General features: G+C 54.7%; 2 protein-coding genes across 3 annotated transcripts; both read left to right on the top strand.

The window, feature by feature from the left end:
* Positions 1 to 92: 92 nt before the first annotated feature.
* SLC26A6 (solute carrier family 26 member 6) lies at positions 93 to 10154 on the top strand. 2 transcript variants are annotated; one of them, XM_077777338.1, is made up of 21 exons: positions 93 to 140; positions 1844 to 2002; positions 2076 to 2215; positions 2447 to 2557; positions 3114 to 3277; positions 3491 to 3655; positions 3735 to 3887; positions 4170 to 4252; positions 4336 to 4483; positions 4978 to 5091; positions 5244 to 5321; positions 5630 to 5725; positions 5821 to 5927; positions 6075 to 6144; positions 7052 to 7144; positions 7230 to 7325; positions 7689 to 7859; positions 8817 to 8993; positions 9184 to 9238; positions 9486 to 9622; positions 9859 to 10154. In XM_077777338.1, the coding sequence occupies exons 1-21, from the start codon at positions 118 to 120 to the stop codon at positions 9871 to 9873; spliced, it is 2355 nt and encodes a 784-aa protein (XP_077633464.1). In that variant the 5' UTR covers positions 93 to 117; the 3' UTR covers positions 9874 to 10154. The 2 variants fall into 2 exon arrangements, with proteins under 2 accessions (XP_077633464.1, XP_077633465.1); XM_077777339.1 differs by lacking the exon at positions 93 to 140 and adding an exon at positions 919 to 949.
* Positions 10155 to 11808: 1654 nt separating this feature from the next.
* On the top strand, positions 11809 to 12786 carry TMEM89 (transmembrane protein 89). Its single transcript, XM_077777348.1, has 2 exons — positions 11809 to 12195; positions 12588 to 12786. The coding sequence occupies exons 1-2, from the start codon at positions 11809 to 11811 to the stop codon at positions 12771 to 12773; spliced, it is 573 nt and encodes a 190-aa protein (XP_077633474.1). The 3' UTR covers positions 12774 to 12786.
* Positions 12787 to 17123: the final 4337 nt, after the last annotated feature.

The raw sequence follows: 17123 nt of genomic DNA, 5'->3' as shown, positions 1-17123 counted from the left end.
TCCCTGTCCTACCCGGGGATTGGCCCCTTGGAGAGCGCTTAAGGTCCTTATCCCGGCCCCCCCTCCCGAGCCTCAGCGGCCTCTAGCCCCAGTTCCTGGAGAAGCCAGCACTTGGCCATGGGGCTGTCGGAAGTGTCCGGGTGAGTGCAGGGCGTGGCCCCGGTTCCCCGTGTCCGTGTCCGGTAGCCGCCGCGTGGTCCCAGTGCGGGCGCCGGCTTGGGTTAGCTCCGAAGCTGTACCGCCAAGTCCAGAGCAGGCATTTCCGCCTGCAACCCCTCTATTTGCAGCTTTGCCGATTTTCTGCTCGCAGCTACCTCCTGAAGCGAGGGATGGGGGCGGGAACGGGCCCGACCCCCGCCCCTGAGGACTGTGCGGGAAGCCACTCGAACGCCGCCCGCAAGCTGGCCTCGGGCCGCGGGAGGCGGGTGAGTGTGGAGGAGACCCAGCCCAGGAGGTGCGCCGATGGGCGCTTTGGGGCGAGAGGTCGCTGCACGGAGTCCGTAGCGGTGTCCTGAATTCACCTAACTGTACAACTGATCCCCGACACTGGGACTCTGGCTGGGAGAAAGCAATGATCTAGGCCCCGCCCTCCAAGCACGCGCCCTGAGGGGTGGTGGGGAGCCCTTTAAGAAGAAATGAATGACTCACGAAGGAGGGGCAAGGGGGCTCAAAGATCTCTGTGAGACGGCCGTGGCAAGAGTCTCTGAGGATCTTCCTCGTACGCACTCCACTCCCTTCTCCAACCGGGATACATCCAGGTTAGAGGCTCTTCCCAGGCGAGTTCCTACCCCTCGGGTGGGATCCCACCCTAAGTCAGAGCCCACAGATCAGAACTTTCCTGAAAATTTTCCCAGCAGGGGAGAGTTTCCCCTCAGGGAAGATTCCTGCGCCACGGAGATCTATTCTCGGGTGAAAGCTTTCACCCATTCCAGGTGGGAGCCTCCACCAGGTAAGAGCTTCCCTTAGGTGAGAGTACCCTCCACATGAGAACTTTCCTGGTAGGTGAAAACTTTCCTCCACTGAGAAAGCTTCCTTCTCAGCACGAGCTCCCCCTGATAAGAATTCCCTCCCCTCCAGATCTCCTATTCCCTGGGGAGATCCACGCTGGCTTCAGGTGCTAGCCTTGGTAGATAAGAGATTCTCCTAGGAGAGAACATACCTGGCTGGTGAAAACTTTCCTGTCAGACAAGAGCTTTCCCCTATGTGAGATCTCACCTGGGACTAGGAGTTCTTGAGGTAGGGGGTCTTCCCGCTTTGAGTGGGAGCTTGCCTTTCCAGGTGAGAACTCTTTCTCTCCAGGTAAGAACCATTCCCTGGCTTTCTGAGATTAAGCCTGAGTTTGTCCACAACCTGGATCCCGGGGCTGGAGGACCAGGGGCAGTCTTAACCTCCGCAGTCTCCTTCCTTTAGAGGGGAGCTCCTCTAAAGAGGAGCCTGCCTGAAGAGCTGGACCCCTTGTTGCTGGATCCCTTCCTTGTGTGTGTTCTCAGATGGCCAGCTCTGAGCTCATGGAGCAGCTGGATAAGGACTCAGAGACTGGACAGGGATGGGCGGGGGGGTGCCGTCAGCCTGGGACCTGGATCTGGTAGAATGCTCACAGCTGGGCAGCTGTCCTGGGGCTGGGGGTATGGATTGTACTCATCCTGATGTGTTTTTGTAGGGGATTTTGGCCCAGTCAGAGACTTTTCCCAGACAAAGTTCAGGAATTGCCACTGGCTGGGTATGGGGCCAGCCGGGAGCTGGACCTACCTAGATCTTGAGGCGACTCTCTGACCCCAGGTGGAAATGTGAGGGAGGTTGGACCAGGGTGACATTCACTATGATTCTGGTTTCGCCGCCCCAGTCAGAGGGACACGGAGGCACTGTTGCCTGATACGCAAGCCATGGAGCTGAGGAAGCGAAACTACTACGTGGAACGACCGCTGCTAAATCAGGAGCAGCTGGAGGAGCTAGGATGCTTGACCCCAGCAACTGGGAGCCGCCCGTGGAGAACCTGGTTTCGGTAAGAGTGGGGGCTGGGGCACCGATAGAACTTAGGTAGACCATGTTTCCAACACCTACTATTGTGTCCTCAGGTGCTCCTACACTCGGGCCCGAGCCCTTCTTCTCCAACACCTTCCGGTTTTGGCCTGGCTACCCCGGTACCCTGTGCGTGACTGGCTCCTGGGTGACCTGTTGTCTGGCCTGAGTGTGGCCATTATGCAGCTACCACAGGGTGAGTCATTCCTGACCCAGAGGCTGTACCCTTGGTCTTAGGGGGGTGATCTGCAGCCCTTCAAGGCTCTGGCCTGTAAGCCCTGTGGTCTTGTGTCCACTCGCCTCCCACCCCCACCTGAAGCTTTGAGCCCTGCCCCTGGAACTATGGCCCATGACCTAGGGCTGGGATACCCTCATCCTTTGGAAGGCCCTGGCCCCCAGGCCTACATTGCCACCATTTCACCCCCAGGCCTGGCCTATGCCCTCCTGGCTGGACTGCCCCCTGTGTTTGGCCTCTACAGCTCTTTCTATCCTGTGTTTATCTACTTCCTGTTTGGCACTTCCCGGCACATCTCCGTGGGTGAGTGGAGCCAGGCTCAGCCTTGCAGGAGGATGTCCACCTTCCCCCATGGAGGACAGGCTGAGGGAGAGCTGAGCAGGGAAAGGGAACTTAGGGGAGGGGATAGCATTGGTGCTGGGCCAATGGGAGACTGGCCCAAGGTCATTCCCAGGCAGGACTAGGCCTCTGACCGTGGGGCCACAGATTCAGGATAGCTCCTGGCTCCAGGAGGGTATGGGTGAGGCATTGCAAGGAGCCCAGAACTTGGCAGAAGCCTGACCAGCCCGAGGCAGGCTGTCCCCCTTTCCCCACTTCACCTTCCACGAGGAGAATGATTCTGAGCCGATGGACGTGGGTGGAGCAGGGCAGATGAGGCAGAGCCAACAGTTCTAGTCCCCCTCAAGAGCCCCTGAGCTTGGGGTTCATACATGATCACTGGCATTGCCTTTATGTGTGTGGCATGGTCTGAAGATACTTGTCTAGAACTGAGTATCTCCTGACCTCTCCCTTAAGGACAAGGCTCCAAGTTAGGGCAGTGCCCTCTCACCTTCAGACCGTCCCTGACCTGTCCTCGCAGGCACCTTTGCCGTCATGTCTGTAATGGTGGGCAGTGTGACAGAATCCCTGGCCCCAGACGAGGACTTCCAGCAGGCTGCCAACGCCACAGTCAATGAGGAGGCCAGAGACGCTGTCCGGGTGCAGCTGGCTGCCACACTCAGTGTCCTGGTCGGCATCTTCCAGGTGCAGAGCAGTCAGGAGTATGTGTTTCCCACCCCCGCCGCTGCCAATCCCATCCCCTCCCCTTACCCGCCAGTTCCCCCAAGTCTGACCATCACTGCCCTCCTCCTCACTCTTGCTGTTCACTCATCCTCCTTGGATTCTGCCTGCCCTGGGCTGTGCTCCAGCCACCCTGAGGACCCTCGTCTCCCCTGACTGTCCCTGGCCACCCCACAGGTGGGACTGGGCCTGGTCCGCTTTGGCTTCGTGGTCACCTACCTGTCAGAGCCTCTGGTCCGCGGCTATACCACAGCTGCGTCTGTGCAGGTCTTCGTCTCACAGCTCAAGTATGTGTTTGGCCTTCAACTGAGCAGCCGCTCTGGGCCACTGTCCCTAATCTATGTGAGTAAGGATGGGAGGAGGGACGGGTAGTGTGTGCCCCACCATCTTGAGTGCTGGCTGTGACCCTGCTTCCCCTCAGACAGTGCTGGAGGTCTGCCAGAAGCTGCCCCAGAGCGTGGTTGGCACCGTGGTCACCGCATTGGTGGCAGGGGTGGTGCTGGTGTTGGTGAAACTGCTGAATGAGAAACTGCAGCGACATCTGCCCCTCCCGATCCCTGGGGAACTGCTCACGGTTTGGATTCTTCCAGGCGGGAGGGAAGGGCAAGGGAGGATATGTTCCTGCTGGGAGGTACCCTCAGGGATTTAAAGACCAGCCAGAGTGGGCACCAGGGAGAGTTCCTGGGGATTGGGTGGGACCACGGCAGAAAGGTCCCATGTTGGTGCCTTCTAGTCCTTCAGCAGCATCTTACCCCTGCCGTCCACTTCTCCCCACCTCCTGAAGGCTTTGCTTCAGGCCCCCTTCTTCCCTGCCAAAGTGGTTTCTCCACACTCTGACTCTGTCCTCTCTCCCCAGCTCATCGGGGCCACGGGCATCTCCTATGGCGTGGGCCTGAAGCACAGATTTGGGGTGGATGTCGTGGGTGACATTCCTGCAGGGTGAGTTCTGGCCCCTGTCATGTCAGGGAGGGGTGGGAGGCCAGGGCCAGCACCCTTCTTTGGCCTCACAATACCCCTTGCAGGCTGGTGCCCCCAGTGGCTCCCAAACCCCAGCTGTTTGCCAGTCTTGTGGGGTATGCCTTCACCATCGCTGTGGTTGGTTTCGCCATTGCCATCTCACTGGGGAAGATCTTCGCCTTGAGACATGGCTACCGGGTGGACAGCAACCAGGTCTGGGGGCAGCTGGGTAAACAGAGAGCTCAGGGCCTGGGGGTGCGGGTGGAGCTGTGTGTGGTATAGCAGGTGGGACACAGAGAAACAGCAAATAGGGGCACCTGGGTGGCTCCATTGGTTAAGGGTCCGACTTTGGCTCAGGTCATGATCACACGGTTTGCGGGTTCAAGCCTCATGTGGGCCTCTGTGCTCACAGCTCAGAGCCTGGAGCCTGCCTCAGATTCTGTGTTTCTCTCTCTCTGCCCCTCCCCTGCTTATGCTCTGTCTCTCTTGCTCTCTCTCTCTCAAAAATAAATAAACATTAAAAAGAGAGGAAAAAAAGAGCAAACATGTGCTGTGGCCACGCAGGGGACTGAGGGTGGAAGAGCAGGGCATTCGGGACAGTAGCCGAGACTGGAGGCTATTGAATGAGGATGGAGGTTGGGGACGCCTAGGCCTAGATATAGTGGCGCAGTGACCAGGCACTACACACCTGCACTTCCCTCTACCAGGAGCTGGTGGCTCTCGGCCTCAGTAACCTCATCGGGGGCATCTTCCAGTGCTTCCCTGTAAGCTGCTCCATGTCGCGCAGCCTGGTACAGGAAGGCGCCGGGGGCAACACGCAGGTGGGCTTTGGGTGCGGGTGTGCACCTGTGCTGGCTGGCCAGTCCCGCCCTGCTCCTCCCTCCACCCCTACTCCCCTACCCTCCACCCCTGCTCCCCCACCCTCCACTCCACTCCACTCCACTCCACCCCCCTGCTCACTCCCACCCTACAGGTGGCTGGGGCCGTCTCCTCCCTCTTCATCCTCATTATCATCCTCAAACTTGGGGAGCTCTTCCGAGACCTGCCCAAGGTGAGCCTCCTCCTCCCTGCAGCCAGACTTGAGGGACCTGGCTGGGCCAGGGGCTTAAATCAGTCAGGTCCTAGGTGAGGGGCAGGGACGCAGGGTCATGCCCTCTTTTTCAAGGTTGAGCTCTTTGGGGTGGGATTTGGAGTCAAAGATCAGGGGTTGGAGCCCTTCAGAGTGAGATCCAAGTCGTTCGGTTCAGGGGCCGTGGGGCAGGGGGAGGCTAGCGTCATGCAGGGCTCGTGCCTGGGTGGTCAGGGTTGTCAGCACCTGGGCACCTCTCAGCAGTCCCTGGTGGCACTCCCCTCACCCAGGCCGTCCTGGCAGCTGCCATTATCGTGAACCTGAAGGGCATGTTGAAGCAGTTCACCGACATATGTTCCCTCTGGAAGGCAAATCGAGTGGATCTGGTGAGAGGCCTGCGAAGCCGGGGATGGGGGTGGGGGTGGGGACCTGCAGCAGGGCCCCCTCTAGAGCTTGTTGACCACTGCCCTTCTGCTTTTAGCTCATCTGGGTGGTGACCTTTGTGGCCACCATCCTGCTGAACCTGGACCTCGGCCTGGCCGTTGCAGTGGTCTTCTCCCTGCTGCTTGTGGTGTTCCGTACGCAGCTGTGAGTCTCCCCTCTGGGCCTCCCCATCCCAGCTGGTGAGGGAGTGAGGCCCTCACTGGCTCCCCACTGCTTCCCTGCATCTCAGGGGTCACCCAGGCTCCCTGGTTACCCCCTCGCTGCCCCCTCCTCACACGGTCTCCTTCACAGGCCCCACTACTCTGTCTTGGGGCAGGTGCCAGACACGGATATTTACCTAGATGTGGCTGAGTACTCAGAGGTAGGTGGCAGGGGCTGAGCAGGTGGCAGGGGGCGGGACAGAGGCTGAATGGGCCTTTGTTAGTCCTGTCTGCACCTGGTAAAACCCTGGGGACTGAGGGTGCTTTGGTCCTTGGAGCTTCAAGGGAGGAGTTCGAGGCTGCCACACCCTACTCAGAGCTAGGAAGGGGCAGAGGAGGAGTAGACAGAGGGGCCATGGGAGCCTGAGGAGGGGTCTGTCTTATCCTGGAGAGCAGTTCTGGGGCAGGAATGCTGGTGGGGCAGGAACCTGGGACACTAGAAGGTAGGGGAGGCTGTTTCTGATCTGATCAGTGGAGTTCCTCTATCTCTGTTATTCGTTACCTCCTGAGAAGTTTAATGTTTAATAGTAGAAAACAAGTCCATTCCTACTGACTTGGAGTCTGAGTACAGTATAATCAGGCAGAGGGAGGGGAGGTCAGTAGGACAGACCAGCTCAGCTGGACAGAAAGGGAGGTGGAGGGCACATCGTGCAGGCCCAGGTGCTGAGCAGAGATCTGGACTGTGCCCTGGGTGGAATGGGTGCTGGGGAGGGTCTCTCTGTGTACATGTAGAAAACAGACCACAGGGTGGGGGATGGAGACCCGAGAGGAGGCCTAAGAGCCAGGCCTGGGTATTAGCAGAAGGGAGGGAGATGGGAAGGGAAGGTTTGGGGTGCCCTGGAGGAGGCTTTGACAGGCTTGGCTGAGGGTCTGGATGGTGGGGGTGGGGGTAGGGAGCAGGACGAGGAGTTAAAGTTATGTAGCCAAACTTGTAGCCCAAGGTCTGGGAGGGCAGGGGCTTGGTTGGTGGGGGAGGTGGCTGGACCATACAGGGGAGGAAAGCAGGAGAGCAAGATACAACCAGGGGCGCAGAGGGCTCAGCCACCCCCAACCCTGACCCATCCCCAGGCCAGGGAGGTCCCAGGCGTGAAGATCTTCCGCTCCTCAGCCACCATGTACTTTGCTAATGCTGAGCTCTACAGCGACGCGCTGAAGCAGAGGGTAAGGCCTGGGGTCCCCAGGGTGAGCGTCAGAGTGTCCCTCACCTCCCCAGAATGTCTGCATCCCTTCTGACATTTTCCTCTAGTGCGGTGTGGATGTTGACCACCTCATCTCCCGGAAGAAGAAGCTGGTCAAGAAGCAAGAGCAAAAGCTAAAGCGACTGAAGAAGCTCCAGAAACAGGCAGGGACCTCTCTGAGCCAGGGCCTCCTGACTTCTTAGCTGCATCCATCCCTCCTTTCTCCCTGATGCCCCCAGGACCCCTGTTTTGCTCCCCTGTCAGGTCAGTGCTCTGGGTGGAGTTTTGTTTTCTCCCACCTCCTAAGCCAGTGACAAGCATGGACAACCAAAGTCCTCTTCCAGTCTAGCTGTTCTTGGAGCTGCTCAGAACCCCACCGCCTTCAGCCTGGCAGCCCAGGGTCCCAAGCTTCAGTTCCTGGCCTGTTTACCTGCCCAAAGCCTGAGGGTGATACCAGACTTTCCTGGCCTGGCTGTCATACGACAGCTGGGACAGCTCTTTACGGCTCCCCTCTTCTCCCGACCTAGACTGCCACCTCCAAGGGCCCTTCTGTTTCCATTGAAGTTGACTCCAGCGCCAGAGACATGGAGAGCAACAACCTGGAGGACCCCAAGGCCAAGGGAGAGGGGCCAGCCATGAGCTGCAGAGATGGGGATGCCGGTGCATGTCCTGAGAGGAAAGCCATGGACCTACCAGTTGTGGGTTATAAGTGGTTGTGCCAGTGGCAGTGGGGTGGGGTGATGGATCAGATGCCCTATGGGGAGAGGTATGGTGATCTGCCATGATTCTGCTTGTGGCTCTCTGGTCCACCATCTGAAGTCCTTGAACTTGTAGAGTCCACAAGACCCCACAGTCTGTGCTCACGGGTAAAGGGAAGGGATCGGGAGTGTGGGGGGAAATATGGGATCAAAAGGGATGCCAGGCTCAACTAGAGACCCAGATGGTATGCCAGGGTGTCTGTATGTGCACATGTGTCCCTGGCCCCCTTCCTGCTCCACCCTGGTGGACTGAGGATAGGCTATGGTTGCCCAGCANCTCCCATGGTCCTCTGTTAAGTTTCTCCTGTTCCACTTATAAGTGAAAACCTATGGTAGCTGTCATTCTCTGCCTGACTTATTTCGTTCAGCATAACACCCTCTAGTCCCATTCATGTTACTACACATGGCCAGGTTTCATTCTTTCTCATCACCATGTAATATTCCATTGTATAGATAAACCACATCTTCTTGATCCATTCGTCCATTGATGGACACTTAGGCTCTTTCCATGTTTTAGCTATTGTTGAGAGTGCTGCTATGAACANAAGCGAAAGTCGGACGCTTAACCGACTAAGCCACCCAGGCGCCCCTAGCACCCTCCGTTCTTTAGTGTCCCTAGTAAGACTGGGCGCAGGGGGTAACAGCAGTATATGCATGTCTGTATGTATTCCGTGAGTCTGGGCATCCTCTCCTGTGTGTCCTCATGTGTCCCTCTTGCCTTTGTATACAAGAAGCTCCCCACATCTTGGTTCTCAAGTGTCCCCTGCATGTCCCAATATATGTGGGTGTTTACGTGTGTGCTCCCACATCTGACCCTGTGTGTCCTTGTGTGTCTGTGTGTTCCTTGCCATCACCCCTTCACGGGCAGCCTTTGCAGTGGGTCTGGTTTGCCAGCAGGTGAGCACAGGGAATGAGCTAGGAGATACAGCAGCCAGCGGTCAAGAAGGTGTGAAGGCCCCAGATGTGTCCACCCTGAAGGGCCTGGGCCTGCCTCAGCCGTACTTCCACAGCCTCGTCCTGGATCTGGGAGCCCTCTCCTTCGTGGACACTGTGTGCCTCAAGAACCTGAAGAATGTGAGGGGCTGGGGGCTGGGAGCACTCCTGAGAAGAGTCCTGGGAGAGGACAAGGGCCCCTTAAGCCTCCTGACCCCATAACTAGATCCAAGAACCCTCTGAGCTCCCCCTCAAAACTCCCTCCCACCCCAGCCTCCCTCTTCAGAGCCCCCAAGGCTCCCTCTGAGTCTGGCCGCCTTTTCTGCTGCAGATTTTCCGCGACTTCCGAGAGATCGAGGTGGAGGTGTACATAGCTGCCTGCCACAGTGCGTGGGGTGGGGACATGAGTGGTCTGGGAGGGGAGTGGGGCTCTTCCAGCCAAGGAGTTAGTCTCTGAAACTAGAGGTCAGAGGTTCTTGGGGGAACAGGGCTCAAGGATCAAGAGTGACTGGAGGTTTAGATGTAGCTTCAGGGGTAGAGGTCAGGGACGAAACGGGTCAGGGTATTCTGGGGACTGGAGGTGGGGTTCCTGGTGGTTCTACGAGTCAGGGGAGACCTGTTCCTTGCCTGCAGCCCCTGTGGTTGCCCAGCTTGAGGCCGGGCACTTCTTCGACGCATCAATCACTAAGCAGCATCTCTTTGCTTCTGTCCACGACGCTGTCCTCTTTGCCCTCCAACACCCGAGGTCCAACCCTGCCAGCCCTGTTTTGGTGAGCTGGCCTCTGGCTCGCTGAGTGTTTTGTCTGTCTACTGCTTGTCCCTACCCTGACCCCCAGCTTCAGAAGTCCCCACTTTCTGGATAGCTCTGTCCCCGGTGGATCCATTGCCTCCCCTTCCGGCCTTTAGCTGAAGCTGTTCCTGGGAGTGGGGGTTGCTGTCCTATGAGAAAGGGCTGAAATGCGTCCTTTGGAAACTGACCAGAGCCTCCCCTCCTCTGCCTCCTCAGATGACCAAACTCTGACCATGCTGCCACCCTGCCTGAGACTGCTGACCTCTGAATGTTGTGACTTGTGAGAATGCCCCCCCAACCCCTGGGCTGCCTCCAGATGTCCCCCAGGAGTCCCCTCCGTATAAACATACACACACACACACACACACACACACAACTCAGGGATGGAGGTCCTGGGACTCCCAAGTTCAGTGTTATAGGCCTGGGATGGGGCACTGGAGTCAGACTGGCACTGGCTGGGTTGGGGAAAGATGTATGATTTTAGACCCAGAAATAAAGATTTATTTGCCTAACGCCAGGCTCTGCTGTGCCTTGGTGGGTGCTTCGTGGGGTGGGCAGCGATCCCCAGCTCTGGCTCCTGACACTTCTTATGCCCCAAAGTGTGGACTGGAGTCAGAAGTTGGGGGAGGGTTGGGGGGAGGGCAGAGTCAGGTGAGATAGTAGACAGCCACCAGAGGGAAAGTTATGGGGCCCAGGTCCAGGGTGGGGATACCTGAGGTTCAAGTTCCCCAGCTGCTCACAACCCTTGGCACCTGTGTCTTCAGCTGGAGGACAGCTGGAATCAGAGCCGCTTCTCAGGAATGGTCCCAGTGAGGTGTAGCCCCTGGAGGGCGTGAGTGAACCCCTGAGCGACTGGCTGGGGAAGCACGGTGTTCACAGGTGCTGCCGGTCTGTGTTTGGAAGAATGTGCAGGATTGTCTTACTTGGGAAAATGCCTGTTCATATCATTATATCACCTGGTCTGCAGGTCACGGTCAACCAAGAAGTATGTGGCTGATTTCTACCATAAAATGCCAGCCTCTGGGCATGTTCCCTAGTGGGCAGCAGTGGGCCTTTAGGCCAGCTGATGCTCTGAGTGATGGGAGTGGGGGGGTACAGCTAGAATCTTTCTGGGCCTCCGTGTCTCCTCAGCAGTATAGCGAAATGATAATTACCTGCTTCATGGTTGCTCAGTGAATATTAAACAAGTCAGTGCCACAAAATGCCTACAGCAGTGCTGGGCTCATGTCACCTGGTCAAAAGCACATGAACTCTGCTGTCCCCTAGGTACTGACCAGGTGCTCAGCTCTGTGCTGGGTGAGTGGACGGAGGCTGTCCTGTCCTTCAACTCACTGAGGCGGCCCTTGTCCAGCTGTTTTTATTGTGTTCTGCATCGGCACCCTGCTCTGTGTTCATGAGTCCTCTGCCCTGCCCCAGCCCCCAGAACCACAGCCCAGAAGTCAGAGCTTATCTACTTTGTCACACCATGCCCTGGCACCAGGAAAGGTGCCTGGCGTGTGGTGTGCTTTGCAAATATTGGGTGAGTGAAGCTTATGTGCCCAAGTGGAGGGCAGACCTCAAATAAGAAATTGCAGAGAGTTAGAACTTTTTTGAAGAAAACAAAACGGGTCACAAGACGGAAAAGGGTCACAAGACGGAGAAGGGACCGCGTTGCCCAGTATGCTCACGGGAGGGAAGCTAAGGGCGCAGGTGACACAGACTGAAACACCAGCCATGAAAAGTGGAGGACCATGTCCTGGCATAGGGAACAGCACTTGTGTTTGGGAACACCAGGGAGGCCTGCACGAGGCTGGAGGGAGGCCACAGCATGCAGGACCTTACAGGCCAGACTGAGCCTTCAGGCTTTGTTCGGAGCCTATGGGGGACCCACAGTTTTCAGGGCTCCCCCTGCTGTGATTTGGACTGTGGCGTAGGCTGGGCTTTGGGGGCTAGCAAGCTGCTCTGCACTGGACAGCAGCCTTAGGGACCATGGAGTGGTAGAATTTGAGGGACTGAAGATTAGGTGAGGAAGGAAGGAGGAAGGAGGCTGGGGGAAGGAGTTGTTCAATCCTGGGCTGGCTAAGAGATTGGGACCCAGGCCTCGGGCCTACCGCCTTCTCGGCCCTGGGAGCCCCCCCCGCACCCCCCTGTAGTATTTTCTGGCCAGGCTGCCCCTCAGGAAAGGCCATGGAGCCAGCTGGAACCTGCTGCCTGCCCCTGGGGGAGGGGTGTTTGTCTGTTGCCAGGCGCCCAGGTTCCACCCGGGGACTTGGCACAGCCATGCTCCTCACACCGTCTGTCCTGTTACTGCTGTCCCTGCTGGCGATGCCAGCCCCCTCCCAGGCCTGGTCACGGCCCCTGTGGTACCAGGTGGGGCTGGACCTACAGCCCTGGGGGTGTCATCCGAACACCCTGGAAGGCTGTGGGGGCAGTCTGGGCTGTCCTGGCCACTGGATGAGCCTGGGGATGAACCGCATCTACCCTGTGGCTGGGGTCACACTCACCACCACTATGATGCTGATGGTCAGCCGTGCAGTGCTGCAGCGGCGGCGCTCTCAGGGTACTAAGTCTGAGGTGAGCACAGCACTGCTCTGTTCCCCGCAGCCTCTATTCAGACCCAGTGGGATCACATCCTCTGCCCAACCCTCCTCCAGTCAACCCACCCATGCCTGTGCCCCCCTGTCCCCCCGCTCACACTCTCTGGTCTCTACATCTATCTGTCCATACCCGTCAACCGCTGACCACTCCCATTACTCTGCCCCCATCTGATCCTCCCACCCTTAATATCCCTATTCCTCGTCCAGCCCCCTTGGCCCCCACGACCACCCAAACCCACAGCAGACCCTCGGTGACCCTCTACCACCATCTCCCTTCCTATGCCCTTCTCCCTGGCCCCATCGCTGCCCCTCACCCTGCCCCCATCCCATCCCTCTACTCTCATCCTTGCCTCTTGGTCCTTTCTTCAGCATCCGCAGGTGACCACTAGCCCCTCTGGACCCTGGAAACGGCGGAATACGATCTCAGACCGCGCCCTGCTCCTTGGGGTCCTGCACATGCTGGATGCCCTCCTGGTCCATATTGATTGCCACCTGCGGCGTATAACCACCAAACAGAAAACCGCAATAAAGGGGTCTCCCCCGCAGAGTGGGTGACCCAACATATGTCTCTCTTTGCCTGGTGACCAGTCACGGTGGGGACAGCCTGAGGCTCTGAGCCAGGCTCAGGCCTGTGTGTGTCCTCTCAAGGTTCGCCTGGACCCTGTGTCCCCTTTCTACTTTTGCAGCCAGCAGACTTGAGGCCTCCGTGCCCAGGATGGGTGGGTAGGTGGGGCTGGCTCACACTGCTCCACTGCTCCCACCAACAGACCCCTGTTCCTTAAGGTCTCACTCACAAAAATAAGCTGCTCTTCTCGGGCTCCTCAGGGATCCCAGTGTGGTGGGACAAGACTTGACCATCCGGGAAGACTTGGATGGTCCATTGGAGGGCTGCCCAGAGGAGGTGACAAACTGGTTGAGTCAGTAAGGGCACCCAGTTGGGGATGAGGGGGGTCGGGAGGTGGAGGGTGAGTCTCGCCACCTTCATCTTTATGGCGGCCTCAACCATGCTCTGGCACCCAAGGGGCCCTTGCTCTAAGGCCTCTGGACGTGGAGTGAGAGCTGAACTTCACCCCCTTCTTCTCTTCCTTCTACTAAAGACAACCCAGGTTGAGTGGACACTGAGGCCTATGCACATTTGTCTGTTTTAGAAAAAGAATATAAAATTATGAATTCAAAAATAGAAATAAGTGCATTAAAATGGGGGAAAAACAGTGAGAGATTACAAATGTTAAAAAGTTGACACTGCAGGGGTGCCTGGGTGACTTAGTCTGTTAAGCGTCTGACTCTTGATCTCAGCTCAGGTGTTGATCTCAGGGTTGTGAGTTCAAGCCCCACTTTGGGCTCCACACTGGGCATGAAGCCTACTTAAAAAAAAAAGAGTTGATGCTCCAATGCAAAATCCAGACCAATAATGTGTTTGTGGTGACTTCCTGACACATTAATATTTGTACCCCTATACTTTCTTGCCTGATGACTCTGATGACCCCTATATAGGATGAAGATTTTGTACTACAGGGAGGACATACTCTCTATACACAGAAAATAGATTAATTCAGTGTTCCTTCTCAGATGGTTGATTGTTGAAATTTGTGTTTTAATTCTTTTAAAAAAAATTTTTTAATGTTCATTAATGCTCATTTATTTTTGAGAGAGAGAGAGAGAATGAGTGGGGGAAAGGCAGAAAGGGAAGGAGACACAGAATCTGAAGCAGGCTCCATGCTCTGAGCTGTCAGCAACAGAGCCTGATGAGGGGCTCAAACTCACAAACTGAGATCATGACCTGAGCCAAAGTCAGACACTTAACCGACTGAGACACCCAGGCGCCCCTGTGTTTTAATTATTGATAGTTTAGAAAATTCCTCTCCTAACTGTTACTGATGATGTCACATAAAGTGGTCTGGATGGTTTTCAAATTTGGAAAATTGTCATCAACTTGCTTTCATATAGAATTTCCCAAAGGTGGGCTTCTGACTCCACATACATTTCAAAACTTGTTTTCTCTCCATGGCCCACAATTTTTCTAGCACTGGGCACCATGGGGCAGGTTCTAAATGCAATAGGATCCTGCATATCTGTCCTGACCAGAAGCTCTGACCTGGCAGGAGGTTCCTGGAGGTCTCATGTACCAGGACAGAAATGACAAGGTAAACGCACACCCAAGTGGAGCAACCATATTAGGTCCCTCTAAGCCCCAACCAAATGTGTCCCTGTGGTAGACTCGGAGGTGTGCTACCCAGTCCCCCTTCAGGGAAGCCCACGGCTGCTAGTCATCAGGAAGACCCTACCTCAGCTGCAGGCGGCCTCATCACAGTGAGTTTTTGCCCTTGGCACAACCCTTTCCCTCTCTCCCTCAGATGCTGATCTTGACTCCCTGGTAAACATCCTAATCTCCCTCTTAGGAGTCTACTTTCCAGAGAACCCAACCTGGGACAATTCCCAACCCACCTTCCTCTTGGCTGAACCCCCCAAATGTTATAACTTCTCCAGTATCCCCATAAGAGGTGAGGTAGGATGGAGGGATTGACTAGAAAAGGACAGAGGTTCTAACTAAATGCAGTTAGAATATCTTCATTTCACGAGTTTAAAAAAGACCTGCCTCTGTGGACACATTCCTGGGGCTCCTCCCAAGGCCTGGAAGAGAAGGGCATTGAAGCTTGGGATTCATCAGCCTCTTGATAGGTCCGCTTCTATATTCAACAAGGTTCAGTGAACACCTACCATTTGCTAGTCTATTGTGGATCAGGATCCACTGATGTACAGAACAGAACTGGCTCCTCTCTTACTCATATGGGAGGATAGTGGTGGTGAAACCAAATTAATAAAAGCAATGACTCTGCAGAGAGATATGCTGGCCAAGTTGGGGGGGGGGACATGGAGCAAAGGTGGGCTGACTGCTGACACTTGAAGAGCGAGGTGACTAAAGTAGGGGATAGTGCTCCAGTCAGAATAACAGTTGCTGTGAAGGGTGTGGGGAAGGACCTTGCCCTGGTCTGGGAACTATAAGATGGTCAGAATTTCAGTGGAAAGGAGGAGCCCTGGAGAGTAGGAGGGAGCAGGCTGGGGACGGATAGGGTATGGTACCCCTGGTGAGGGTGTGGTGGGCAGAATAGCGGCTCCTCAAGATGCCCATGGAATCTGTGGACGTGTTACAGTACATGGCAAAAAGAACTTGGCAGATGGAATAAATTTAAGGTTAATAGTCTTTCTGGATTATTTTGCTAGGCTCAATGGAATCACATGGGCCCTTAAAAGTGATGAAGAAGGCGGAAGAGTTGGTCAGATTTAACTTGTGAGGGGTACTTGATGCTCTGTTTCTGGTTCTGAAGATGGTGGAAGATCCCAAAAGTCCAAGGAATTCAGGTGAGCTCTGGAAGCTGGGAATAACTCTCTGGTGATAGCCAGCAAGAAAATAGGAACCTCAGACCTACAACCACCAGGATCTGAATCCTACCAACAACCCAACAAATTCTCTCCTAGAACCTCCAGAAAGAAACACAGCCCTGATGATGCCTTGATTTCAGCCAAATGAAATACATGTTGGACTTTGAGCCTACAGAATTGTGAGATAATAAATAGGTGTTTTGAGCCATTAAGTCTGAGGTCATTTGTTATGGTAGCAATAGAAAACTAATATAGATGTTGATATCAAGAGCAAGGTACTGCTGTAACAAAGTCTAGTGACATGGAAATGGCTTTGGAATTGATCTGTGAACAAAAGTTGGAAGAATGTCAAGAAGCATGATGGAAAAAGCCAAGACAGCCTTCAACCGTTAGCAGATATCTTGACTTTGAGAATGTTGCCAACGAGGGTTCAGAAGGAAATAAGGACAATGTTATTGGAAACCAGGAGGAAAGCTTAGTGGAGTTGTGTCCATCAGTTGGGTGGAAAGCAGAACTTGTGAGTTATGAAAATGGACATTAAGTAGAGGAGATTTCCAAGGAAACTATTGAAAATGAAGCCTCCACTCTTCTTGCTGTAATTTATGGTAAAATGCAAGAGGAGGGAGAAAGACTGAAAGAAAAACTGTCAAAACAGAACCAGGACTTGATATTGGAAATTCTCAGCCGACTACCTAAAAAAACCACTTTCACCCAAATTATTGGAGTTGATACAATTCTTTTTTCTGTAATCAAAATTTTTTAAATGTTTTATTTTATTTTTTGAGAGACAGAGTTGAGCAGGCGAGTGGTAGAGAAAGTGGGAGACAGAGAATAGAAAGTGGGCTCCAGGCTCTGAGCTATCAGCACAGAGCCGATGCAGGGCTTGAAACCACAAACGGTGAGATCATGACCTGAACTGAAGTCAGACACTTAACTGACNAAAAAACCAAACAAAAAAAAAAAAAAAAAAGAGGAAGCCACAAACGCGAGATCATGACCTGAGCCAAAGTCAGATTCTCAACCAATTGAGCTACCCAGGCTACCCTATACAATTTAATCAAATTAGGCTTTTCTTTTAGATTGACTATTCTTTTTATAAATCACTTAGAACCGGTGTGACATTACAAAAGATGGCAGAGTAAGACTCTCCAGGAATCCTCTCCTCCACAGAAATAATGATCAAGCTAGCAGAAACTGTGAAGCAGCTTTTTTGGAACTCAGAAGTCTAGCTGAACACTTGCAGCATCCAAGGGAGAGCTTGATGAAGAATTCAATTCAGTGAATTTCCCTGTGTCAACCCCCACAGGCTGAAGCAGCATCCCAGCTGCAGGGAATTTAAGTAGATCTCATCCCCATCCCCATCCCCACCTTCCCTTTGGGAGCAAGGCATTTAAGGAAATCTTTGTCAGGTTGCTGGCTGATTGCAGAGATAATAAATTAGAAACTTCAATTACTACACACAACAAGGAATATACACTTCATAAAAGTAGTATGAAAAGGTCATGATGGCTCCACCCCTCAACG

Source organism: Crocuta crocuta, unplaced genomic scaffold (assembly GCF_008692635.1).
Source record: "Crocuta crocuta isolate KB4526 unplaced genomic scaffold, BGI_CrCroc_1.0 scaffold77, whole genome shotgun sequence".
Classification (NCBI taxonomy): Eukaryota; Metazoa; Chordata; class Mammalia; order Carnivora; family Hyaenidae; genus Crocuta; species Crocuta crocuta.
The sequence above is the reverse complement of the archived record's forward strand: the minus strand, read 5'-3'. Positions and strand labels throughout refer to the sequence as shown.